The sequence below is a fragment of the Hypanus sabinus genome, chromosome 4, assembly GCF_030144855.1.
Source record: "Hypanus sabinus isolate sHypSab1 chromosome 4, sHypSab1.hap1, whole genome shotgun sequence".
NCBI lineage: Eukaryota > Metazoa > Chordata > Chondrichthyes > Myliobatiformes > Dasyatidae > Hypanus > Hypanus sabinus.
Window position 1 is genome coordinate 6,025,644 of NC_082709.1, and position 27,014 is coordinate 6,052,657.

The 27,014-nt window shown below is 40.1% G+C and overlaps 1 protein-coding gene across 1 annotated transcript in view; it reads left to right on the top strand.

Annotated features, from left to right (window-relative positions):
• Positions 1-6,046: 6,046 nt before the first annotated feature.
• Positions 6,047-27,014, top strand: part of ddx18 (DEAD (Asp-Glu-Ala-Asp) box polypeptide 18) — a 34,642-nt gene continuing 13,674 nt past the window's right edge. The window contains exons 1-9 of the mRNA XM_059966309.1: positions 6,047-6,166; positions 8,420-8,596; positions 11,041-11,193; positions 12,815-12,950; positions 13,518-13,618; positions 14,045-14,244; positions 18,362-18,476; positions 19,397-19,536; positions 24,934-25,095. Of these exons, the coding sequence (XP_059822292.1) occupies positions 6,076-6,166; positions 8,420-8,596; positions 11,041-11,193; positions 12,815-12,950; positions 13,518-13,618; positions 14,045-14,244; positions 18,362-18,476; positions 19,397-19,536; positions 24,934-25,095 (1,275 nt within the window). The 5' untranslated portion in view covers positions 6,047-6,075. The remainder of the gene's footprint in view (positions 6,167-8,419; positions 8,597-11,040; positions 11,194-12,814; positions 12,951-13,517; positions 13,619-14,044; positions 14,245-18,361; positions 18,477-19,396; positions 19,537-24,933; positions 25,096-27,014) is intronic.

Sequence of the window (27,014 nt, forward strand, 5' to 3'; positions counted from 1 at the left end):
TGTTATAATTTGTCAAGGTAATAATTTTACATCTAAGCAAACCAAATGGAACATGTCATCACAGTCCTTTGACATTGCTGAGTCTAAATCCTTGAACTCACTGCCCAACAGCACTTCCTGGGCCACAAGGCTCCATCTTAATAAGACCTTAAGACGTAGGAGCAGAATTAGGGAACTACCCAGCCACTGAATCATGGCAGATTTATTCTTCTTTTGAACCCCATTCTCCTGCCTTCTCCCATTACTTTTGACTCCCTGACTAATCAGGAACCCGTCAATCTCCGTTTTAAATACAGTATATTGAATGACTTGGCCTCCACAGTCACCTGTAGCAATATTCATTAATATCTTCAACATATTCAAAGTCATTATCAATGATAGCATTTATTACAATTTTTCTGCTACCAAACAACACTGTGGGATTACCTCTACCTGCAGCACTGAAGTGGTTCATGATGGTGCGATCTCACCTTTTTCCAAGATCTTACCAGCAACACTTAGACTAATAAAGCTGAATAAATAAAAAGGTTAATTATTATGGAGCTCTAATTCATTGCCAGAAGGCTGAAAACCAATAATTTTCTCTATTATTATAATTAAGTACTTCACTTAAAAATTTCCTCCCAACAATGACTTTTGACAGGGTTAAATGTGTTTCTTTAAGAAATTTGTTGAGTTTATACTCTTATCTACAGGTGCAATGTAAAACTTGCAGCAGCATGACAGGTACATTGCAAGAAACATAACATTAACAAATCAAAATTGATGGTTGTGCTTTGAGTAATTATCTTTCAATGCCAATTCCTCTGTTGTGTATACAATAGAGAATCCTATAGATTTCTGATTGAATGGTAGAATATTCTCTTGTTAATTAATTCCAGCCATGATTACTTTCAGAACAGTGATCATTAATAAACAAAACATAACATACAAGGCATTTGATAATGTACCCCATGCAAGGCTTATTGAGAAAGTAACAAGGCATGGAATCCAAGGGGACATTGCTTTGTGGATCCAGAACTGGCTTGCCCACAGAAGGCAAAGAGAGGTTGTAGACGGGTCATATTCTGCATGGAGGTCGGTCACCAGTGGAGTGCCTCAGGGATCTGTTCTGGGACCCTTACTCTTCGTGATTTTTATAAACGAACTGGATGAGGAAGTGGAAGTTTGGAGATGTTGTGGATAGTGTGGAGGGCTGTCAGAGGTTACAGCAGGACATTGATAGGAAATTGGGCTGAGAAGTGCCAGATGGAGTTCAACCCTGATAAGTGTGAAGTGGTTCATTTTGGTAGGTCAAATACGATGGCAGAATATAGTATTAATGGTAAGTCTCTTGGAGGATCAAAGGGATCTTGGGGTCCAAGTCCATTGGACACTCAAAGCAGCTGTGCAGGTTGACTCTGTGGTTAAGAAGGTGTACGGTGTATTGGCCTTCATCAATCGTGTAATTGAATTTAGGAGCCAAAAGGTAATGTTGCAGCTATATATGGGTCAGACCCCACTTGGAGTACTGTGCTCAGTTCTGGTCACCTCACTACAGGAAGAATGTGGAAGCCATAGAAAGGGTGCAGAGATTTACAAGGATGTTGCCTGGATTGGGGAGCATGCCTTATGAGAATAGGTTGCGTGAACTTGGTCTTTTCTCCTTGGAGCGAAGGAGGATGAGAGGTGACCTGATAGAGGTGTATAAGATAATGAGAGGCATTGATTGTGTGGATAGTCAGAGGCTTTTTCCCAGGGCTGAAATGGTTGCCACAAGAGGACACAGGTTTAAGGTGCTGGGGAGTAAGTACAGTGGAGATGTCAGGAGTAAGTTTTTTCACTCAGAGAGTGGTGAGTGCGTGGAAATGGCTGCCGGCAACGGTGGTGGAGGCGGATACGATAGGGTCTTTTAAAAGGCTTTTAGATAGGTACATGGAGCTTAGTAAAATAGAGTTCTATAGGTAAGCCTAGTAATTTCTAAGGTAGGGAAATGTTTGGCACAACTTTGTGGGCTGAAGGGCCTGTATTGTGCTGTAGGTTTTCTATGTTTCTATACTTAACATAACTCAAGTTTTTCTCACTATATTTATCATGTCTTTCATTGTACTGCTGCCATAAAGTTAACAAATTTCTCAACATATGCTGGTGATATTAAATCTGATTCAGATATTCAGCCTGACAATTTTTATTTGTGATCTTTGTCTTTCTAAGAGGATCATAAGAACATAAAGCAGTACAGCGCAGGAGTAGCTTTTGAGCTCACAATGCTTCGCCAAGCTAATCAAATTAAACTAATCCTTTCTACCTCTGCAATATCCATATCCCATCTACAACATATTCACTCACATGCCTTCCTATTAGCCTTTTAAATACCTCAGTCATATTTATCACCCTGGAAAGCATTGCAGGCACCTACAACTCTGGTTAAAAACTTGCCCTTTCAACTTACTCCCCATCACTTTACGTAAATGTTCCCTATAGTAGATACTTCAAGCCTGGGTAAAAGATACTGCCTGTCTACTATATAAACTTCTATTACTTCTCTGCTCCAGAGAAAATAAACAAAGTGCATCCAATCTTTTCTGATAGCACATGCCTTCTAATCCAGGCTGCATCATAATTAACCTCCTTTTCACGCTCTCCAGAGCCTCCACTTTGTTCCTACAATGAGGTAACCAGAAATGAACGTAATACTCCATGGGTGGTCTAAACAAAATTTTATAAAGCTGCAACGTAACTTCCTCACGCTTGAATTCATTGCCTCAACTACGAAGATAAAGAAGGTGTATGGCAAGCAAACCATTAATCTTCTTTACCACTGTATCAAAAACCCGTGCAACCAATTTTAGGGAACTATGGACTTGAGCACCAAGTTTCCTCTGTACATCTATACAGTTAAGGGTCCTGTTACATTTGATCTCCCAGACTGGTCAGATTAAGCTCCATCTGGCATTTCTCCATTAATAGAAGTAAGTGATCGATATCCTTCTGCATCATTTTCCAATCTTGAATACGTCCATCCATATTTACATCAATATCTATTACAAAAAGCAAAGGTCCCAGTACAAATCCCTTCAGAACACCACTATTCACAGATCTCCAACTAGTTTAAGTCCCATTGACCATCAACATGGTTGGCACATGGCCAAGTGGTTAAGGCTTTGGAATGGTGATCTGAAGGTCGTTAATTCGAGCCTCAGCCGAGGCAGCATTTGTGCCCTTGAGCAAGGCACTTAACCACACACTGGTCCTGTACGTTTATAGCCCAGTGGCGGCTGTTGGTACAGTATGGAGAAGACAATACCTCTACTCTCTTCCATAGGATCAGTAAGTTCTGAGCTGTACCGTAAGATGGTGATACGCTCTGATGCAGTGGTCACTCCAGGTCCAATCAAAGGTGTATTTGTTCCTCCCTTATGTATACTAAGAACATCAAATACTGCAGCACTTTCCCATCAGCAAGTTGCTCGATGGCGATGGAGCTGGACATATTGCATACCATCGTTGCCTGGACTGGTTGCGTACCATTACTGTTTCGAGATGGTGTGCGGTGAGTGTGATTGTCTTGGATGTTTTTACTGTGATCACAAGACCTTGTCGTAGAATAGTAACATATAATACTGCAAGTCCTGTTCACTGGTTCGTGGACGAGACTGATGGCACTGGAACTATCTTGCCTCAGCTGTGGCGAAGGTCTTTGCCATGGAGTCACATGTTGCAGTCTCCCAGGGGAGAGACACTGGAGGTGTGGGAGAAAGCACTGCCTTCTGTGGTTGCAGTGGAATCACACTGGGTTGAGGGATGGCCCCACCCATTGGTGCTGCCCCCAGTGTTCACTCAGTGAAAGAACAAGCTGGCACAGGACAACTCACTATCAACGTAGTCATGCCACTCAGGGACAGGGCTTCTATTATTTCCATGTGACTGGATTTTTTTTCTGAAATCGTAAACGTGTTATTTGTGCTATGTTGCTGGTAACGTGTTTTGTACCTTGGCCCCGTAGGAATATTGTTTTGTATCCATGCATGGTTGAATGATAATTAAACTTGAACAAATTCTGAGTTCAAATGACAGTCACTCTGGATCCACTGTCAGAGAGAAGGAGATGTTATTTCTGATCCTCAATGACAGCGACCTCCAGATGAGGAAATCAAAGGTCCATTCGTAGAGAGGAGTGTAAATGCCCAGGTTTTGAACAATGAGCTACAGTCAGTAACGTAGCTTGATGTAGGTATTGCTGGGCACTCTGAGAGACCCTGTCAATAGTGTGGAAGTTAAAACCTTCCACTAATACAACCCCATTATTTGTACAACTATGAACAATTCCCCTACATGCCTGCTCAGGTTCCTGCTGACTTCTGGGGGGGGGGGGGGGGCGCTATAATACAGCCCCATTAATGACCCTTTTCTTCTTGCTTCCAAATTCTAGTCATATGGCATGCCTGGACAATCTAATAAGCACTGTCCTTAGAAAAGCAACACCCCTCCTCATTTCAACACGTACAAAAGCTGGATGAACTCAGCAGGTTGGGCAGCATCCGTTGAAATGAGCAGTCAATGTTTTGGGCCAAGACCCTTTGTCAGCATCTGCAGTGTACTTTGTGTTTACCCCTCCTCATTTACCTGTTTCTGTCATGCTAGAAGCATTTGTTTGAGGAATGGCATAGCACTGTCATCTTAACAATGGGTTAAAAAAGAACAGAGTACTCTTTTCGAACAATAAGCCTCCTTACTTCAACAGGAGCATTCTACATCTTTCTAACCATAAACACTAAACATTGAAAACAAATACAAATAGCATTTAATATTAATGGGAAGTAATATAAAAATTATTCCGCTGAGTTATACATGTTTAATAAAGAAACAATGCTACCGGCATTTTGCTTAAAAGTTCCGCACACTCAAATAAGTAAATTGATAATTTGACAATGTTAGTTGAGGGACTCAGAATTTCTCTTTTTGCTTAATCAAACAGTCGTCCTTAAACGCTTTCATCCTTACAATAGTTGATTGGGCCACAGTCAAATAACGCATCCAAAGAGGACAGTACCAACAAAGTTTCTGCATTGGATAGAGATCCTTCAGCTCAGGGCTATTAAAGTATTAACACAAGAGATTGTGCAAGATCGAAGTAAGTTGCAGGAATTTGTAAAATTAGACAGCTCTACGGGTACCAGCTTCATAGTATCCAAGGCATCTTCAAGGAGCAGTGCCTTAGGAAGGTGGCATCAATAATTAAGGATCCCCACCACCCAAGACAAGCTCTCTTCTCACTGTTATCATCAGGAAGGAGGTGAAGAAGCCTGAAGACACACACACAATGACTCAGGAACATCACTTCCCCACTGCCATCCGATCTCTAAATGGGCGTTGAACTCACTACTCTCTTTATTTCTGTTAGTTTGCACTACTAATTTTAAGTATTTAATACACACACATACACAATGTAACTCAGTTTTTTGTCTCTATGTTTATCATGTACTGCTACCACACATGCCGGGGATATTAAATCTGATTCTGAGACACACAAAATGGTGGAGACGCTCAGCAGGTCAGGCAGCATCTACCGAAAAGAGTCTTTATTCAAGACTATTAAAGTATAACTTCGTAACAATAAACGAAGTACAGTTTAGAAGAAAGGGAATGTTTAAGAAAAAGAACGCGAAGGGAATTGGAGAGGAAAGGTGACGAGGGTGACAGCAGTGGCACCGCTTACTCTCTCGATTAATAACTTTCCTTTAGAGCTGAATTCAAGACGCCGAGAAAGCCTTAGACACTGCGGCCATTGCACTCTCTTTCACAGCAGAAGGCCCACGTTTTAAGTATTCTCCATTCTCCACCAGAGACTCACCGTCCCCAACCGACGGATCTGCGACTGCGCCACGCATAACCGTCTGACGAGATCGCCCGAAATAATCACATCACGTTTTTTTTTAAGTCATGAAATAGAAATCGAAATAATATATATGAAATAAGTCCTGGATATGAAGGAAATAATTTGAAAATAATCCAAGCCCCATTCTTCCTGCTGGCGGGCATTTTTATAACCTACCCAAACGCTGGGTCTTGCTCCTTCACGTGTTGGTGGGCAAGATGGCGGATTTGCACATGAAGATTATCCGTAAGCGGTTAAAAAAGAAAAACGAGAAAATTAAAAGCTCTAACGTACTCGCAAACCCCAAAGGTGAGTGTTTTTTTTTACTGGAAGCTTATGAGTGAGGTAGAACGATACCTTCCGTCTGCACCGCATTTAAATCCTGTGTAATTTCTCTCAGTTTTGTCCTGGTCTATTGCAGCACCCTAGGAATATTACAAGTGAGAAAGGAATGGGCTTGCTAAGCAGATGCAATAGAACCTCTCGTGCGGGGTTTAGTAGGAAATTTATGTAGATCTGTGAGGGCGAACATTCTTGGATAGACACAGGCTCATTTGATTTTCGCTTTTCAGTCCTGAAGAAAAGTCTCGGCCCGAAATATCGACTGTTCATTCACATTTCCATAGATGTTTCCTGACCCGCTGAGTTCCTCCAGCATTGAGTGTATGATAATATAGATTTTCTTCGCTGCGTTTTAGGAAGGGAATGATCCATCGACGTTTCGGGTCCGATTCTTCATCAGAACTGTTTCCTTCCACCGATTTTGCCTGACCTGAGTTTATCCAGCTTCTTGTTTGATGTTCCAGTTATTCACCTTTGTTGTATCGTTCTGTGTTAGCTTATAGGTTTACACATTGAAAGTAAATGTATTATCAAAGTGCATATACTGCCCTGAGAGTGTGCCCGTTTTCTTGTGGGCATATTCAATAAATCCAATAACTATAAGAGAATCAATGACAGAATTCACTGACGGGGTGGACAGCCAGTGTGTAAAACATATCAAATTGCAAATACAAAGATGGAGAGAAAAAAAGTAAAAGTAAGATAAGCAATAAATGTCGAGAACAAGAGGTGAGGGGTCCTTGAAAGTGAGTCCATTGTTGTGGGAACATTTCAACGATGGGGCAAATGAAGTTCAGTGAAGTTATTCCCTTTGGTTTGAGAGGTGATAATTGTTTCTGAACCTGGTGGTGTGAGTCCTGAGGCTCCTATCCCTTCCTGATGACAGAAGTGAGACGAGAGCATGAACTGGGTGGTGAGTTCCATGATGTTCTTCTGTGACACTGCTTTGTGTAGATGTGCTCAATGGATGTCATGTCGAATCTTCACAAACTTTGAAGGAAGTAGAGGTGCTGCCATGCCGTGGTGCATTACATAAGAAACTAGGACAATTTAAATAGATCTCTTAACTACTGCCACCAACCTCATAGTCTCCATAACCCGCACTGTTTGTTTCTTTCTCCTACCCAAGATGCACAAATCTGATTGTCCAGGTAGGGCTGTTGTTTCTGCCTGTTCCTGCCCCATGGAACTTGTGCCAGCTTTGTTCAGTCCCTTCTCACCTACAGTAAATCTGTGATACATCAAATACTTTCAAATGACTTCAACTTTCAGTTCCCTGGCCCTGTCTGTATTATTTTTGTTAATGGATGTCCAGTCCACGTACTCATCCATCTCACATCGGGAAGGCTTTAAAGCTCTCCACTTCTTTCTGGACAACAGACCTAACCAGGTTCTCTTCACCACCACCACCACCCTCCTCTGTCTAGCAGAATTCAATGTTCAAAGTAAACTTTGTTAGCAAAGTACATGTGTGTCGCCATATACTACCTTGAGATTCATTTTCTTGCAAGCATTTACAGGAAAATAAAGATATAGTAGAATTTATGAAAAGCTATACATAACAAAGACTAACAAACATGCAGAGGACAAATTATGCAAATAATACATTTAATTAAAGTAGATAAGTATTACTGTGAATGAGTTGTAGAGAGCTTGAAAGTGAATCTATAGTTTGTGAGGTTTGTTTACGGTTGAAGTGGTAAGACAATAATGGTTCCTGAACTTGGTGGTGTGGAGCCCAAGGCTTCTGTACCTCTGACCTATGGTGGTATCAGGAAGAGAGCACGACTTGGATGATGGAACTCAGATGCTGCTTTCTTGTGGCAGTGCTTCTGTAGCATAGCTGGTATCACCAGGTGCATTACATAAGAAACAAGAACAATTTAAATTGTTAAATCTGTTGACTACTGCCACCAACCTCATAGTTTCCATAACCCACACCCGAACAATTGCTACACCTCAATCATCAGGTTCTTGAATAAAATGGGATAACTACACTCACTTGCCACATCATTGAAATGTTCCTACAACCCATGATCTCACATTCCATGGGGAGGACATATTGATGGCTACACTACTGTTTTCTACAAAAACAGTATGGGCAGATGGCTACTCTACTGTATTGCCCATTAGATTATCATTTGTAATCAAATTCACCTTTTGTGCTGGCTTGAGATCTTGCATGTGAAATTCGTAGATTTATATTCATTAACTTTACAGTGATCCAGCAAAAGGAAGTGGAAAATGAAATCCCACCAGAATCAGCGAATACTGAAGAAAAAACTGCCAAGATACCAAAAACTCCGAGCCTTGTGAAAGAAGAAGCTGATCTGAAATCTGTATCAGAAAAGAAAAGGAAAAAGAAAAGAAAGCATGCAAGTAACATCCAGGAAGGTGGTATGTTGATTTTAGTTTTAAGTATTTCAGTACTGTTTGAACTTGAAAGTTTCACTGGGCATTGATGTCAAATCTGTATTGCTGAAATAAGCAATTTGAAGAGACTAACAATGAGCATGGAGGGCAGAACACCATGGGAGAGGTGTGGAACAGGTGGTTGAGAGGGGGTACCAGTGGTGGAGGGGGAGGAGATTCAGACTCACCCAACCTTGAGATACCAGACAAAGTCATTTGGTTCCAAACAATTGGTTTATTGATCATTACAGAATGTCTTTCTTGTCTCTGGTGTTCCCACTCCCTTCTCCCTTCCCCTTTTCCCAAACATGATTCAAGATACAACAAGATACAGGATTCAGTTTATTGTCATTTAGAAACCACAAATGCAATGCAGTTAAAAAATGAAAAAAACTTTCCTCCAGAATGATATCACAAAAGCACACGATAAAGCAGACTACACCAAAAAATCCACATAATGTTTGGTAATCCCCAATCCAGAGTACGGAGAGGCTGCTGTGTATTAATATCGCGCTACCATCTTAGCGTGTTCCCCAGAAAGGAGCTCCAAACCCACCAGACAAAACAAGACTAGCCAGACACACCAAGTCAGGATACCAACTCTACCACCCGACAAACCAAAAACTGAAGCTACAAGACCTACACAAAACCACATGGTTACATATAGTTATAGTTAACATATAGTTACAACTGTGCAGACAATACCATAACTGATTTTTAAAAAAACAGACCATGGGCACAGTAAAGATAGTCAAAAGACTATAAGTTCGAAAGAAACCACCACACAGTTTCCACACGTCCTCATGGTCCCGATAGACTCGTCATCCCACGCAGGCGGCAGAAGGGAATACTCCTGCTGTGGACTTACACGGCTCAGCCCCGCAGACGCAGCACACAGTGAAAGTGCCCCGACCGCAGCGGGCTCTGAGTCCTTCGGGCCTCTGACCATCCTCTCCGAGCACTATCCTCTGCCGAGCGCACTACGGCATCCCCACCAACAGCCATCGGCAACGCGACCCTGAGGACTGGGGGTCTGTTCTTCTCAGCAGAGACTCGGACCTCACAACAGCAGCAGCAACGAAGAAGGCCTTCCTGGAGATTTCCAAATGTTCCTCTGTGCTCCCACTTCCATTTTTCATCAGATTAGGATTGTGCACGGCACCCCACTTGACAAATAACAGACATCAACCCCAGAGTGGCCGCTGCAAACTGCGTCGCGCCGCCATCTTGAATGCTTTCCCTGCCCTCTTCCCATTATCAGTCTACATCTAAACTGCACATTATTTGGTCAGGATGTGTTTGATGTCTGATGTTATTTTTCTGTTTCACCACACACGTGACTTTTGACTATTTTGTACCATTTGTAAAAACAGTAGCTTGGAATAGAAAAACGTGTTGAAAGCTGTGTTTTTATCTGGAAGGAATTACAGCAATTCTTCCTCCAAAATGACACTTTTATGTTTGCATTTGTTGCTAAATTAGAATGACTTTGATTTGACAAGAAAATGGGAATGTAACTGCATCTTCATGGAAGTAATAAAGGTTCATTAAGATTTGGCACAGGGAGGGGGTGAAAAAAGAAAGAACAGAATATTTATTTTGTCAGCAAGAGAAATGAAGGAAAAACAGAGATCATCTAGGCTAGTAGCAAACAGCTTGTACAGAGGTCTTTTTGTTCAGGAAATATTAAGAACTGCAGGAAAATTAGACAGAAATTTATGAAAGCGACTCTAGGTTTTTCCAAGTTGGGTAATTTTTAGTGTCTGCCTGTGGCCACCTCTTGTGCCAAGATGAGGGCACCCTCATAGTGGAGGAGCAACCCTTATAATCTGCCTGGGCAGCCTCCGACCTGATGGCATGCGTATCGATTTTTTTTTGTTTCAGTAAAAATATTTCCCTCCCCTTCCCCTCTTTTTCTGTTCCCCACTCTGGCCTCTTACCTCTTTTTCGCTGGGGTCCCCTCCTCTTTCCCTTTCTCCTAAGGTTCATTCTACTCTCAAATCGAATTCCTTCCTGTCCAGCCCTTTATCATTCCTACCCACCTGGCTTCACCTATCACCTTCTAGCTATCCTCATTCTCCTCCCTCCACCTTTTGGTTCTGGCATCGTCTTTTCTTTTCAGTCCTGGCGCAAAACATTGGCTGTTTATTCATCCCCATAGATGCTGCCTGACCTTCTGAGTGCCTCCAGCATTTCATGTGTGTTGCTCTGGATTTCTAACATCTGCAAAACTTGTGTTTATGACTTTTAGTGTAGGAAGTACAAGAAGTTGCAATCACATTATGGCCAGTAAGTTATTCTTGGGGCACTCTTCCTAGATGATTGATAGCCAACCATTCCCGATCTGGCTAGGGATTAAAGTCTTATTGATGCCAGTTGAAAGTAAATTGGTTATCAGTCAGTTTTTTTTTTCAATTTCTGTTTTCCAGAAGTCAAAAAGCTAAAAACTGGAGAATTCAATAAAAGGGGTGAACTGGAGATGAACAAAGCTGATAGCGTAGAGATGGAGCAAGATCAGAAAGATGAGGTAAATGAAGAGAAACCTGAAGATGAAGGACCAACATTACCTATGGGCTTGACTGGTAAGCATGTTTCTGAGGATTATGTGTTGCTTCTCAGTACAGCATTCAAGTTATAATAATGTCATCCATGAATATCATGGTTGTATACATCTTTATCACAAGTGCTATTTAGTATATGGAAAAGGGAAATGTTTGGGTCATAGTGTTGAATAAGTTAGTAAACAAGAAGAATTGTTGATTTGGTAAGGAATGGTGACATTCAGTACTGGTCTTTCTTAATGAGTGAATATTTGGCAAGGCCGTCCCAAATTGTAATTTACCTTTGTGATCTGCTTTGCCCTTTCAGTGAGCATTGAAAAGTCAGCCACCCCATTGGCAATATGCAGTTGCAATGGACAAGGCAGCAAAATTCCTACCTTAAAACAAATATTGTGATCTGGGTTAGCTTTATCAACGTCCAGTAATTTCGCAATGCTGATTTTATGAGAGGCAAGTACTGTGATTTGTTAAAATCTGAAATCAAAACAGGAAGTGTTAGAGATGTGCAGCAGGGCAGAGTGTCCTTCCATTCTATAAGGAAAATAAACGTGAAGAAAATGAGCCATTTTAAAATAGAATGTTGCTGTGTGGCTCAGCAAAATGGTACCTCTTTAAATGTGAGAAGAAGGGAAATTCTTTTCAATACGTTGATACAATTATAGCATTGTTTGGAAAAATATATTGGAATGCAAACAGGCATAAATCTGTGCAAAACACTCTTAGTTACTTATTCGGTAATTGTTTTATTATTGTCAAGTGTACTGAAGTACACTGGAGAAACTTTGTTTTGCGTACCATAAGGTGGAATTAGGCCATTTGGACCATCAAGTTGGCTTTGCTATTTCATCATGGCTGGTCATTCAAAACTTAAGTACGTTGAGTAGTACGTAGGAAAAAGTGATAACAAAATGCAAAATGTATTCTTACAATTACCATTACAGAGAAATTGCAGTGTAGTTAGGCAAATAATGTGCTGACGTCTGTTGAGAGATCAAGAGCTCATCTTTATCATGCAAGAGGTCAGTTCAAGAGTTACAGCAGCAGGATAGAAGCTGTCTTTGACACTGGTGGTGCTTGTTTTCCACCATTTGTAGCTTCTGCTCAATGAGTGGGATGGGTCTTTGATTATGCTGGCTGCACTCCCAGGGCAGTGGGAAACCAAACAGAGTCAATGAAGGAGGCAAGACTGGTGCTCTTGATGGACTGAGCTGTGTTCACAGTGCTCTGCAATCTCTTGCAGTCTTGGGCAGAAGAGTTGTCATACCAAGCTGTGATACATCCAGATAGTGCATTGATACTTGCAGTTCGTCAGGCTTAATTTAAGGATTACTGGAGCTTTTGTAATATATTATTGCTGAAAATCTGACCCAGTAAGTAGTTAGTTCAAAACATGCATTCAGAATCATTGATGCACACAAGAAGTTAGATACATTTTAAGGAGAGCCTGTCCATGCTTCTGTGCTTTAACTATTTAAAATTGTTGTGATATTCCTTTAATTTAAATGTATGTTTTATAAGCTTTTTCAACAGAATTTCTTTATATTGAATAAAAATCTATGTTGATAAGGATTTTCAATGCTTGCTAATGTAATCAACTGGACTTGCTCAGGGTAAACCTTTAACTAATTTTATATTTATGCAGGAGCTTTTGAAGACAGTGCTTTTTCTTCCTTGGTTGACTTGGTTAGTGAGAATACTTTAAAAGGCATCGCTGATATGAGCTTTACTCACATGACTCAAATTCAACAGAAAAGCATTCGGCCTTTGCTGGAGGGCAGGTAGGTTCACCAATATTTGTGTGCTGCTTTATGAAGCGTATCTTATTTATACTTCTTCGGTTATGCTAGTGGGTGTCTCACATGGAAAAGATGACACTGTTGAAATAAAACATCGGTTTCAAATATGCCAATACCATTCCACTGCACATCCTTCCTTTGCTTCTTTTCTCTCAGTGATTTATCATGTATTTACTCTTTGGTTGAAGTTTCTTGCATCTGAACATGTGGGACAACACCGCAGTTTCATAGTGTAATTTCAATAGAATAAACAGCCTGCCTCCTATCCTCAAAACTTAAGCTGTGGATGTCCATGGCCATATCCAAGACTAGGGGACTACTAGCTCTTAACAAACGTAGTTGATAATTTTGAGCTGGGATTATTGCTTCTTTCAGAATATAATTAAATTGTATTCTTTTTCTGCACTTGCCACGTTAGTTCTTGATATTTGATTCAATAAGTCTTTTCCTAATTAGAAATGTAAATTTGTAAGTTATGTTTTTGATGGGTGTAGGAATAAAATGCATAACAATTAAGGAAAGGCTATAAAATGTTTTCTTTTTCTAAAGGGATATTTTGGCTGCTGCTAAGACTGGCAGTGGGAAAACATTGGCATTTCTTATTCCTGCTGTGGAGCTGATCTACAAACTGAAGTTCATGCCAAGAAATGGTAATCATGCTCAAATTTTAAATCTTTCAACTGGCTGCTGGTTCAAGCTATTGGGCATATTTATTATAATTTATAAAATGATTTTTATTCAACTCTAATTTGTTATTTTTTGGGGGATAGATGAGCTTTGAGATTAGAGCAAATATGTTATTGTGATTTTACTTATTGATTCAGTAATTAAATATTTTTATGAAGAGAATTTACAGATTTGTTTGAAGTAATTGTTTACCCTGATAAACCTTAACTTCAAGCCTTACAAACATATACTGTTTGAATAATCCATAAAAATATGGACAATAAACATGTTACATTAAACGTATCTTAATTTTGGGCTGGATTTGTCAGTTAAAAAGTTTGGAGCAGAGGTATGGTCTCCTTTTCCCAGTCTGATGGTTGGTCTAAAATTGAAAATGAACTTTTCCTCAGGGACGGGTGTCCTCATTCTTTCTCCAACCCGGGAATTAGCCATGCAGACATACGGTGTTCTGAAAGAACTAATGGCACACCACGTTCATACTTACGGATTACTCATGGGAGGCAGTAACAGAACTGCAGAAGCACAAAAACTGGCAAACGGAATCAACATCATAATAGCAACCCCAGGAAGACTTTTGGATCATATGCAGGTATCGTACAATTTACTTTAACCATTAGCGTGTTAAATAAAAATAAGTTTTCATTCCGGGCTTGTTCCTCACATCAGAATATGACAGGATACTTCATAATCCTGTTGGGCACACATTTTAATTCTGATTCTTGTTGGTCCAGGGTAGAGGAGCAACACCTTGTATTCCAATGACTACCTTCCAATCTGATGGAATGAATATCAGTTTCTCCTTCTAGTTTAAAAAAAATCCTCTCTTTCTCCTGTTCCCCACTCTGCCCTCTTATCTCTTCTCACCTCCCTCTCACATTCCCCTGGGTCCCCTCCTCCCCTTTCTCCTATGGGCTACGCTCCTCCCTATCTGATTGCTTCTTCGCCAGCTCTTTGCTTTTCCCACCCAAGTGACTTCTTCTATTACCTGGCTAGCCTCCTTCCCTTCCCCTTACCTTTTAATTCTGGCATCTTCCCCTTTTTCTCTTGGTACTGAAGAAGGGTTTTGGCCCAAAGCTTTAACTGTTTATTCATTTCCATAGATGCTGCCTGACCCTCTGAGTTCCTCCAGCATCTTGTGTGTGTTGCTCTGGATTTCTTGTATTCATGTTGTATTTCATATTCATTTTCTGGATGACCCTTGAACTGAGTTGTTGCAGAATAAGGAATCTGTTTAAGGACCTTGGTTGAGAAATGCTGTTCGGGCCTTTGCCTGACTTTTTGAATCGAGTTACGAAATCTGAAACTGACTTGTTCAGTTCTTTGTCTCGTCCAGAAGAGAGATTTTAGTATTGCACTGTTGATTTTATTATAAATTATTTGCTTAAGAGATGTCCTCTTCTCATTGCCACTATCGTGGAGGAGATACAGGAGCCTGAGGGCACGCACTCAATGATTCAGAAACTGCAGTCAGATTCCTGAGTGGTCATTGAACCATGAACACTACCTCACTAGTTATTTTTCTCTTTTTGCGCTACTTATTTAATTTAACCTTTTTATAATTTACAGTTTTTATTATTATGTATTGCCATGTACTGCTGCTGCATAACAACAAATTTCACAACATATGCAAGTGATGTTAAACCTGATTCTGAAATGTAGTTGAATCCACAAGTGAGGATGTTATTGCTAAAGTTGATAACATGCTGTTGAAGACAATTCCGAAGTGTTTTATGACATATTTGAACCCCTGGTGAGGTAATTAAAAGTGAAGGTGCTTCAGATAATCAAATTGCAAAATGTTAATTGCAAAGAAAACAAACTTATGGTTGTTGATTTTTTTTCAATAATTTACATGTTAATTTCTGAACAGATGTTGTCATGGCTGGGGAATGTTTCTTAGCACATTCAGCCTTTGTTTTACATTTTCAGTATCTAGCATCTTGTTTTGTATGGTTCCAAAAGTGGCAATCATACTTCAGAGTCAAGGGTTCCATCTATTCTTAAGGAAAGATGACACAACCATAGCTAACAAAAGAAGTTAAAATCAACATGAAACCCAAAGGGAGGGCATATAATAGAGCAAGATTAGCGGGAAGTTAGAGGACTGGGAAGCTTTTAAAAAATAACAGAAGGCAACTGAAAAAGTCATTAAGAAGGTCAAGGTGGAATACGAAGTAAACTAGACAATAAAATTAAAGAGGGTACCAAAAAAGTCTTCAGATAAATAGTGTAAAAGAAAAGTAGTAAATGGGGGACAAGGAAATGGCAGATGAACTGATTAAGCATTTTGCAGCAGTCTTCACTGTGGATTTCACTAGCAATATGGTGGAAGTTCCAGGTGTCAGGGGGTTTGAAGTGTGTGAAGTCACCATAACGAGAGAAGGCTCTTGGGAAACTGAAAGGGCTAAAGATTGATAAGTCACCTGGACTAAAGTGTGCACTCTAGAGTTCTGAAAGAAGTAGCTGAAGAGACCGTGGGGGCATTAGTAATGATCTTTCAAGAGGCTTTCAAGAATCACTAGACTTTGGAATGGTTCTGGAAGACTAGAAGATTGCAAATGTCACTCCACTCTTCAATAAGGGAGAGAGGCAGAAGAAAAGAAACCAGTGTGACCTTGATGGTCGGGAAGATGTTGAAGTCAATTATTAAGGATGAGGTCTCAGGGTACTTCGAAGCATGTGATAAAATAGGCCATATTCAGCATGGTTTCCTCAAGGGAAAATCTTGCCTGACAGGTCTGTTGGAATCCTTTGAAAAAGTAACAGGATAGACTAAGGAGAATCGGTTGTACTTGGACTTTCAGAAGGCCTTTGACGAGGTGCATACATTTGCAGGAAAGATTCTAGTATGGATAAATCAATGGCTGATCGACAGAAGGCAAAGAATTGGAATAAAGGGAACCTTTTCTGATCGGCTGCTAGTGGCTAGTGGTATTCCAGAGGTGTCTGTGTTGGGACAGATTCTTTTTATGTAATATATGAATAATTAGGATGATGGAATTGTTGGCTTTGTTCCAAAGCTTGCAGATAATATAAAGATAGGTGGTGTAGAGACAGGTAGGTTTGAGGAAGTAGAGGCCACAAAAGGATTTGGACAGATTTGGAGAATGGACAAATAAATGGGCAGATAGAATACTGTGTATGGCCGTGCACGTTGGTAGAAGAAATACAAGGTTGACTATTTTCTAAATAGAAAAAAATACAAAAAACTGAGGCGCAAAGGATTTGGGAGTCTTTATGTAAGATTTCCTTATGTAGGATTCCCTAATTTGCAGATTGAGTCTGGTGAGGAAGGCAAATGCAATGTTAGTATTAATTTCAAGAGGACTAGAATATAAAAACAAGGCTGTAATGTTGAAACTTTAAAGCATTGGTGAGGTCTCACTTGAAGTATTGTGAGCAGGTTTGGGCCCCTTATCTTACTTAGAAAGGGAGAAACTGGAAAAGGTTCAAAGACTGATGAAGGAAATGATTCCAGGATTGAATGGCTTATCATATGAAGGACATCTGATGGCTCTGGGCTGTATTCACTAGAATTCAGAAAAATGAAGGTTAGTCTCATTGAAACCTATCGAATGGTGAAAGCCCTTGATAGAGTGGATGTGGAGAGGATGCATTTCCTATGGTGGGAGAGTCGAAGACCATAGCCTCAGGATAGAGGGGTTTTCTTTTAGAATGGAGATAAGGTGCTATTTCTTTAGCCCGAGAGTGATAAATCTGTGGAAATCTTTGCCACAGGCAGCTGTAGAGACCAATTCTTTATATATATTTAAGGCAGACTTTGATAGTTTCAGGTTACGAAGGGATAAAGGGAGAAGGCAGGAGATTGGGGTTGAGAGAAAAATTGGAGCAGCTGTGTTGAAATGGCAGAGCAGACTCAATGGGCCAAATGACCTAATTCTTCTCCTATATCTTATGGTCTTCAAGATGTCATTCATTAGAGACACTACAGCAATAATCAATCCGGCCTTGTGCAATGTAGGTAGATAGTGCTTACAGATGCTGTTTTAAAGAAGTGTACGGAAGTTATTCCCAATGGTGGTCATCATCATATAACTGCTTGAAAGCTTACGGTGCACAAACTCGAACTTAAATTGGTACTTTGAAGAATAGCTTCTGTGTATAACTTGGGGTGTAGAGCATTTGGCACTTTCTAAAAGGCAGCACAAAAATTAATAAATACAGGAAATACTGAGCTTTTTAACTAGTCAGAGGGTATCTGTGGGGAGGGAAACATAATTACTATTTCAGGTCAGTGATCTTTTATCTCCTAGATGTTTGCAGTCTTATCAATTTCGGTTGTACAATGATGTTAAAGCAATTTGACATATGTATGAAAAAGAAATCTTGCTTTGATTTGTGTTATTATCATGAGTATTACCAATTGTTCCAGTTTTGATCTTTTTTTAAACATGCATCTGTTTAAATGCATCTGAATACTCGTCATTTGTGCACTGTGTTGGTGGTTAGATCTTTGGAAATTCTGTTCAGATAATGAAATGGTAAAGTACTGGCTTATATTTTTCAAAATTGGCTGAGGAAGGTGATATTTTCAAACTCATTTCCATCATTGTATAACTGTTTCTGTGTCTAGTTTCGTATGTGCCAATTGGTGAAATGAAGTATTTCATTTTAGAGCGATTTTGTTAAATATTTTGATGTCTTGAGATTGTGAAAACATTCTTTTCCCAATAATTTCTTGACAGAACACACCAGGATTTATGTATAAGAACCTGCAGTGCCTGATAATAGATGAAGCAGATCGTATCCTAGAAGTGGGATTTGAAGAGGAATTGAAACAGATAATCAGACTTTTGCCAAGTGCGTTAATCCAATGCATTTACTGTAACTGTAGAGGAATTATGTGTATAATATATTTTAATATCTTTAATTTTCACCTTGATAAATTTTAATCTCACTGAAGTACATTTCTAAATATTTTCTATTTCAAATTAATGTTCACCATTCACCTTAGTGATTGTTAAAGCTTTGTTTTTCATACCTCTGCGATATTAAACAAACTGTTTCAGTGTTTATGGAAGCTGAAATCATTTGCAATCCTGATTTATCAGGCTTGATCCATTTCAAAACCCTTGATCTGCTTTAAGGATGAGCACTGCTCAATTTCGGAAACTTCTAGGAGCATATTCATTAGAGTTGATATTTTAACATTGGAACAAGTCCTTTTTTTTAAAAAAAAAAAGAGGACTTGCAGCTTCTGTGCTTTTTAGCTTTGTAGCATAAAAACATACAAAATTAAATCATAGATTAGAATCTACAAGATCTAAATGCAGCAAACTTACTACAGAAAATAAAAGTATTTGAGGTGTCATGGATAGAAATATGATGCAACCTTTTTCAAACCCGTCAAACTATCAGATTTCAGTTTGTCCAGCTCTGTTAGAACATCGATTCTAAATTCAGGTTATGGGAACAGTTTACTTTTTCATTTGATAGATGAAACTGCCCCAACTTGTTTTTTTTTACTAGCACTTGAAGGGAAGTCAGAGAAAATGAAGATGATTAGATTAAAAGGTGGGGAAGGGGAGAACTCCAGCTCTGCCACAGGGTCTCGATCCAAAACATCGACTGTACTTTTTTCATAGATGCTGCCTGGCCTGCTCAGTTCCTCAAGCATTTTGTGTGTGTTGCTTGGATTTCCAGCACATCCAGATTTTCTCTTGCTGGAAATTCAGGATGTCTTAAAGAAAAGTAATTTTAAATATCTATAATGTTTTCAGAACGGCGACAGACAATGCTTTTCTCTGCTACACAAACTCGAAAGGTAGAAGATTTGGCCAGAATCTCTTTGAAGAAAGAGCCCTTGTACGTTGGTGTTGACGATGACAAAGAAACTGCAACTGTAGATGGTCTTGAACAAGTAAGTTGAATGGTTTTAGTTCTTTTTGTTTTTGCACATCTGGATTATTTCATAAAACAAAGACAAGCATGGCAGAACTTGTCAGAAATTACTTTAACATTGTCTAGCATTTAAAATACCATTTGCATTTTATGTCTGTTGCTCTAGATTTTAACATCTACAGAACCTTGTGTTTTTATTCATTTTCGTACATGCTGCCTGACCTGCTGAGCCTCCAGCATTTTGTGTCTTTTGCTCTGGATTTCCAATATCTGCAGTATTTCTTGATTATGATTTGATCCTTTTTAACTTGGCACAGTTTTTGAGCATGTTTTATGAACATTATGTGTGAACAGGAGAAAATTCTCAGGATAATGGTGAACAATACCTTGTAATCCCAGTGTTGTGTTTTTCTGTGGAAAAAATAAATTTGATGTAGGGGATATTCACACAATCCTTATGAGCTCAAAGTTAATTATCGTGTTTTGATCCTTAATTTTTGCCCATTTCTTGATCCCCTACACCAGTGGTTCCCAACCATTTTTATGCTTGGACCAATGCCATTAACTGAGTTTGAGAATCCCTGCCCTACACCAGCTTTGCATTCATAGTCTAGGTTACAGTTTTTACAAAATTGTTTATTTGCTACTTCCCTTCTAAAATATCTTCTGGATGAGTGCTTTACAGGATATGCTTCACTTAATACTTGGCATTTTATCAAATTTGAATTGGCTCTAAATGCTTTTTATTTTTGAACTCATTGATCTGAAATGAGCTATCAGCCATGATTTGGGATTTCAGATCATTATTGAATGGCAGAGCAGGCTCAACAGGCCTACTGCAATTCCTATTTCTTATGTAACATTAACTGTGTTTCTGCTTCCACAGAAACTGCCTGACTTGGGTATTTTACACAATTTGCAATATCTTTAGTTCATTTCTTTCATTGTGTATGTGGACGTTCATTTTGAACAACTTACTTGGCAGGATTGATTTTGTCATTAAAAAAAAAAATTGGATAGGTATATAGACAGGAGAGGAATGGAGGGTTATGGGCTGAGTGCAGGTAGGTGGGACTAGGTGAGAGTAGGCATTTGGCACGGACTAGAAGGGCCGAGATGGCCTGTTTCCGTGCTGTAATTGTTATATGGTATAATGACTTCCTAATGCTACGGTTTATACCTGCTGGTATGACTCAGCTGCTTCCCACCTGATTCCAGGAGTTCACTTTAGAAATGATAACATAACTCATTGAGACTGTTAAAATCTATTACTTTGTATGATGATGCATCTGACATGTGGCTTTCCTTTGGGAAGATCCAACATCCCACTGAGAGGACAGTAGAAAGAATAGAGGTACAGAGTGACCTTGTAACCAGAGATTTTCATATATGGTAGGGTGCTGGGTGATTCTTTTTTGCTATTTGAAGCCTAAAATGTAAGAGCAGGATATTCTGAAATATCTTACTTCCCTTGTTTGGCACAATTTGACTAGAATGAAATAAAATTAATTGACATTTATTGTCAAAGCAGATCAGTCCAGTACTTTAACTTTGAAATATGAGTAAATTGTCTTTTTTTAGAAAAACGAATGTCAAACACTCAAGCTCAAAATCTAAAACATTAGAATATGTTTTTTGCATGTATTGTACTTAATCAAATTTGACATTTAATTACTTTATTTAAAGGCAATATACTTTGGTAGAAATGGTGAGGGGTGGGAACATTCATCACCTGATTGTTGGATATTTGTGTCATCCTGCTGAAAGTACAGGACTACAAAATTCTCAGCTAGGGTGTCTAAGAATTTTACATAGGACTGGGTTTTTCAACATGGAGCGAAGAGAGAGTTTGTAAATCTGGCGGGAGCAAATATGTTGTGAATGGCGAGGGTTGAGTGTCAGGGTGAGGTGTGGGACGGGTGGCAGAGAAGGAGTGCCAGGGTGGTGGGCGGGGGGTGTTCAGACATGCCCAGCCTTGAGACACCAGGCAAGGTGATTTGATTCCAAACATTTAGTTTATTGATCATTACAGAATGTCTCTCTGGTGCTTCTTGCTCCCTCCCTCTGCATTCCCCTTTTCCACCCATGATTCCTCTCTCCTTGCCACTTCATGCTCTCAGTCCACAATAGACGCTCATATCAGAATCAGGTTTATTATCACTCACATCTGTCATGAAATTTGTTTAATTTTTGTGGCAGTGGTACAGAGCATTACATAAAATTACTACAGACTGTGCAAAAGTCTTGGGCGCCTATGCTCTATGTATATGTGCCTCAGACTTTAGCAGAGTACTGTATTTATCTTACATTGCCTCTTCCCTTTGTTTATATCTTGGGTTCCTTTCCTTGATCAGAATTGGAGTAGCAGCAGCAATCCGTATACAGTGGCATGCAAAAGTTTGGGCACCCCTGGTCAAAATTTCTGTTACTGTGAATAGTTAAGTAAGTAGAAGATGGAGTGATCTCTTATAGTCATAAAGTTAAAGATGAAACATTATTTTCACCATTTTAAGCAAGATTAGTGTATTATTTTTGTTTTGTACAATTTTAGAGTGGGGGGGAAAAAGGAAAGGAGCACCATGCAAAAGTTTGGGCACCCCAGAGATCTGAGCTCTCAGATAACTTTTACCAAGGTCTCAGACCTTAATTAGCTTGTTAGGGCTATGGCTTGTTCACAGTCATTGTTAGGAAAGGCCAGGTGATGTAAATTTCAAAGCTTTATAAATACTCTGTAACAAATGTGGTGCAACTCTGAGGGGCCGAAGGGTGCAAAGTCGTCCCCTCCTTTTTGAGAATCGCAAGATCGCTATTATTTCGGGTCTGCGACCCAGGAAGTGAGAGGGATACACATCATGTCAATAATGAGAGAGAGAGAGAGAGAGACGCAGGATCACAGCAAAGGCAGTTGTTATAGACAACGCAGAATACACAAGGTAGTGGAATGCCTCCTAACAAAAGTGGAACGGAATCACTGATTACAGCTATTGTCTCTTGGAGAAGGAATTGTGTATTGAGTACTGTTCTATTCATTGAAACCCCTCGGGACAACCAGAGTGGTCTGGTTGAGGGATTGCATCATCCCAACCTGATTGACATCTGAGACCCCGTGAGTGAGGATAAAAGACGGGTCTGTGGAACACCCCTCAGACACACCAGGAGAACGCTAGAAATCCAGTGACAGTGCTTTATAGCGAAAGCCGGTGAGAGCTCGTGTGTGTCCTCCCTTGCCTGGGTGGCGGGCTCATCACGGAAGAACGGTTTAGCTAAAGGAGAGGTCACACTTGAACGGCCACAACAACGAGACACTGACGGATCGAAATCATAAAGGAAGGTTGGCAAAAACAATAGCGGTAACTGTTCCCATTCTTTTTTCTCTCTCTCTCTCTCTCTCCCCCTCCCCCTCCCCCTCCCCCTCCCCCTCCCCCTCCCCCTCCCCCTCCCCCTCCCCCTCCCCCTCCCCCTCCCCCTCCCCCTCCCCCTCCCCCTCCCCCTCCCCCTCCCCCTCCCCCTCCCCCTCCCCCTCCCCCTCCCCCCCTCCCCCTCTCCCCCTCACAATTGCAACACAGCGACAAACAAATGACGGCAGCCTGTGTGAACTGAAACGAACTTTATATTTCCATCGGACAATTCATTATCCCCTAGACAACGATAGAGTTTATTTCTTATTGATTATTATTATACCTGCACTTTTAGGTTTAGTATTGATGATGTATATTATCTGTATATTTGCATTGATATTATTTTTGTGTATTTTTATTAATAAATACTGTTAAAAATAGTATCATCAGACTCCAACAGATGTCTCTATCTTTGCTGGTAAGTGACCCAGTTACAGGGTTCGTAACAACTCTGATTCCTCAAACCTTGTCCCAACAATCAGCAGCCATGGGCTCCTTTAAGCAGCTGCCTAGCACTCTGAAAATTAAAATAAATGATGCCCACAAAGCAGGAGAAGGTGATAAGAAGATAGCAAAGCGTTTTCAGGTAGCTGTTTCTTCAGTTTGTAATGCATTTCAGGAATGGTGGAGATCAAGTTGAGGTCTGGAAGACCATGAAAACTTTCCGAGAGAATTGCTGGTAGGATTGCTAGAAAGGCAAATCAAAACCCCTGTTTCACTGCAAAAGACCTTCAGGAAGAATTAGCAGACTCTAGAGTGGCAGTGCTCTGTTGTACTGTGTAGTGATGCCTGCACAAACTTGACCTTCATGGAAGAGTCATCAGACAAAAACCTTTCCTGCGTCCTCACCACAAAATTCAGCACAATCAGAAGTTTGCAAAGGAACATCTAAACAAGCCTGATGCATTTTGGAAACAAGTCCTTTGGACTGATGAAGTTACAATAGAACATTTTGGCTGCAATGAGCAAAGGTATGTTTGGAGAAAAAGGGTGCAGAATTTCATGAAAAGAACACCTCTCCAACTGTTAAGCATGGGGGTGGGTCGATCATGCTTTGGGCTTGTGTTGCAGCCAGTGGCATAGGGAACATTTCAGTGGTAGAGGGAAGAATGAATTAAATTCAATACCAGCAAATTCTGGAAGTAAACATCACACCGTCTGCCAAAAAGCTGAAGATGAAAAGAGGATGGCTTCTACAACAGGATAATGATCCTAAACACACCTCAAAATCCACAATGGACTACCTCAAGAGGCGCAGGCTGAAGGTCTTGCTATGGCCCTCACGGTCCCCCAACCTAAACATTGTTGAAAATCTGTGGATAGACCTCAAAAGAGCAGTGCATGCAAGACAGCCCAAGAATCTCACAGAACTAGAAGCCTTTTGCAAGGAAGAATGGGTGAAAATCCACCAAACAAGAATTGAAGGACTCTTAGCTGGCTACAGAAAGCATTTACAAGCTCTGATACTTGCCAAAGGGGGTGTTATTAAGTACTGACCATGCAGGGTGCCCAAACTTTTGCTTCAGGCCCGTTTCCTTTTTTGTTGTTTTGAAACTGTAAAAGATGGAAATAAAAACGTAATCTTGCTTAAAATATTAAAGAAATGTGGCATCTTTAACTGCATTCCTTTTGGAAATCAGGTCATTTACTCGCATAGCTATTCACAATAACAAAAATTTTGACCGGGGTACCCAAACTTTTGCATGCCACTGTATATGTGATAATGTGAGAAACACTCACAAAATGCTAGAGGAACTCAGCAAGCCAGGCAGCATCTATGGAAAAAAAAATACAATCGATGTTTCGGGCCAAAACGTCAACTAATCTTTTTTTCCATAGGTGCTTCCTGGCCTGGTGAGTTCCTCCAGTATTTTGTGCGTGTTGTTTGGATTTCCAGCATCTACAGATTTTCTCTTGTTTGGAACCTGTAAAAGAATGCATATTTAGAGCATAAGTAAGAAGTAAGATTTGAAGTAAGGTGATTAATTATGCACAGATTGATTTATCTTCATCTTTAGGGGTATGTGGTTTGCCCATCTGAGAAAAGATTCCTTTTGCTCTTCACGTTTCTAAAGAAGAATCGTAAGAAGAAGGTCATGGTTTTCTTCTCATCGTGCATGTCTGTGAAGTATCACTATGAGCTACTGAATTACATTGACCTACCTGTAATGGCAATCCATGTAAGTATTAGTTGCTGACTTCCTTTCCCTTGACAATCCATTCATCTGACAGTAGTTTACATGTGATCCTTGAGGATTAGGCAGGTTTCAAACAGAAATTTTAACAAGTGTATTCTTGGCACACCCATGTGAACCTTATTTAAAAACAAGGATTATACATACTGGAAATTAGCAGGTCAGGCAGTATCTGTGTTCCCTTTTCCATAAAAATCATTTAACATTTCTAAAATGCCTGTCGCATCTTTAGGGCACACTAAATTGTTAAGTGGCCCAGGGTGTTAACCGGAAGCCTCAAATTTCTGCACTTTAATGATAGTAAGTAATTTTTTTGTACATGTTAATTCACCAGTAACATTCAGTGATACTTTCCAAGCATTATAAGATAGTAAAGTGCAAAATGGGCATCGGATGAATCAGCCAGAACTAATCATGGAACAACACAGCACAGGAACAGGCCTTCTCTTGATGTTGTGCCAGAGTAATTAAATTAGTAATCAAATGCCCATGTAAACTAATGCTTTCTTTTTACACAATATCCATATGCTTCCATTTCTTGCACATTCACATGCATATCTGGGAGCCTCTTTTGTATTTGCCTTTACATTCCTCCACTGACAATACATTCCCGGGCACCTACAACTCTGAGAAAAAAACCTTGTCCTACACATTTCCTTTGAACCCAGTCCCTCTTACCTTAAATCATAGGTGTCAAACTCAAGGCCCGTGGGCCATAATTGGCCCGGCATACAATTATATCTGACCCGCGAGATCATTTTAGATAGATCTATTATTTTAATTATTAATGGCCCGGCGATATGAAGCCTATGATTGTAAGTTAACACCAATCATAAAAATAATGCTTGCTCTGCAGTCTTCTTCATAAGAAACGGAATTTGTGAAGTGAAACACTTTGTAGTTATAGCAGAGACTGGGACACATGAGAACAGGCTGAAAAAACGGAGGCAATGAAAGCTGCGTTCGCACGCACCCGACTGATCCGGCCCGCATGAAGCTGCATTTTGCCCAATCCGGCCCGTGACATAAAATGAGTTTGACACCCCTGCCTTAAATGCACAGCTTCTAGTATTAGAGATTTCAACCCTAGAAGTAACGATATAGGCTGTCTATACCTCTCAGATCTCCCCTCAGCCTCCACTGCTCCAGATTAATCAATCCAAGTCTGACCAACCTCACCTTGCAGCACGTGCTCTAATCCAGGCAGCATCTTGGTAAACCTCTTTGCATCCTCTCCAAAGCTTCCACACCCTTCCTATAATGTGGCAATCAGAATTGAATGAACTACTCCAGATGCAGCCTAACTAGAAATTTATAAAGCTGCACTGTAATTACCTGACTCTTGAACTCAATTCCTTGACTAATACCTTACACCTTCCTTTACCACCTTATTGACCTGCATAGCTACTTTAAGAAAGATATAGATTTGGATGCCAAGAAACCTCTGCACATCAACATTGTCAAGGGTCTTGTCGTTAACAGTATATTGTCCCTGACAATGGTTGGGCTTGTAGATGATACAAAGATTGGTGCTGCTGTGGATTGCATTGAAGACTGCCAGAAGATAAAGCAGAATATGAATCAGTTGCAAATTGGCAGAGAAATCGTAGTTGGAGTTTATCTGCCTGAATTTGAAGTGTTCATTTGAAATCCTGAAGTGCGACATTTCAAATTCAGGCAGATAAGCTCCATCTGCGATTTCTCTGCCAATTTGCAACTGATTCATATTCTGCCTTATCTTTTGGCAGTCTTCAGTGCAATCCACAACATCACCAATCTTTGTATCATCTGCAAGCCCAACCATTTACAATTTCATCCAGGTCAATTGAAGGGGAAAAATAAATCATGGGCTTGGACTGCCAGTACGATCATAGGTGAATCTCTTAAAAACATTTGTAATTTTA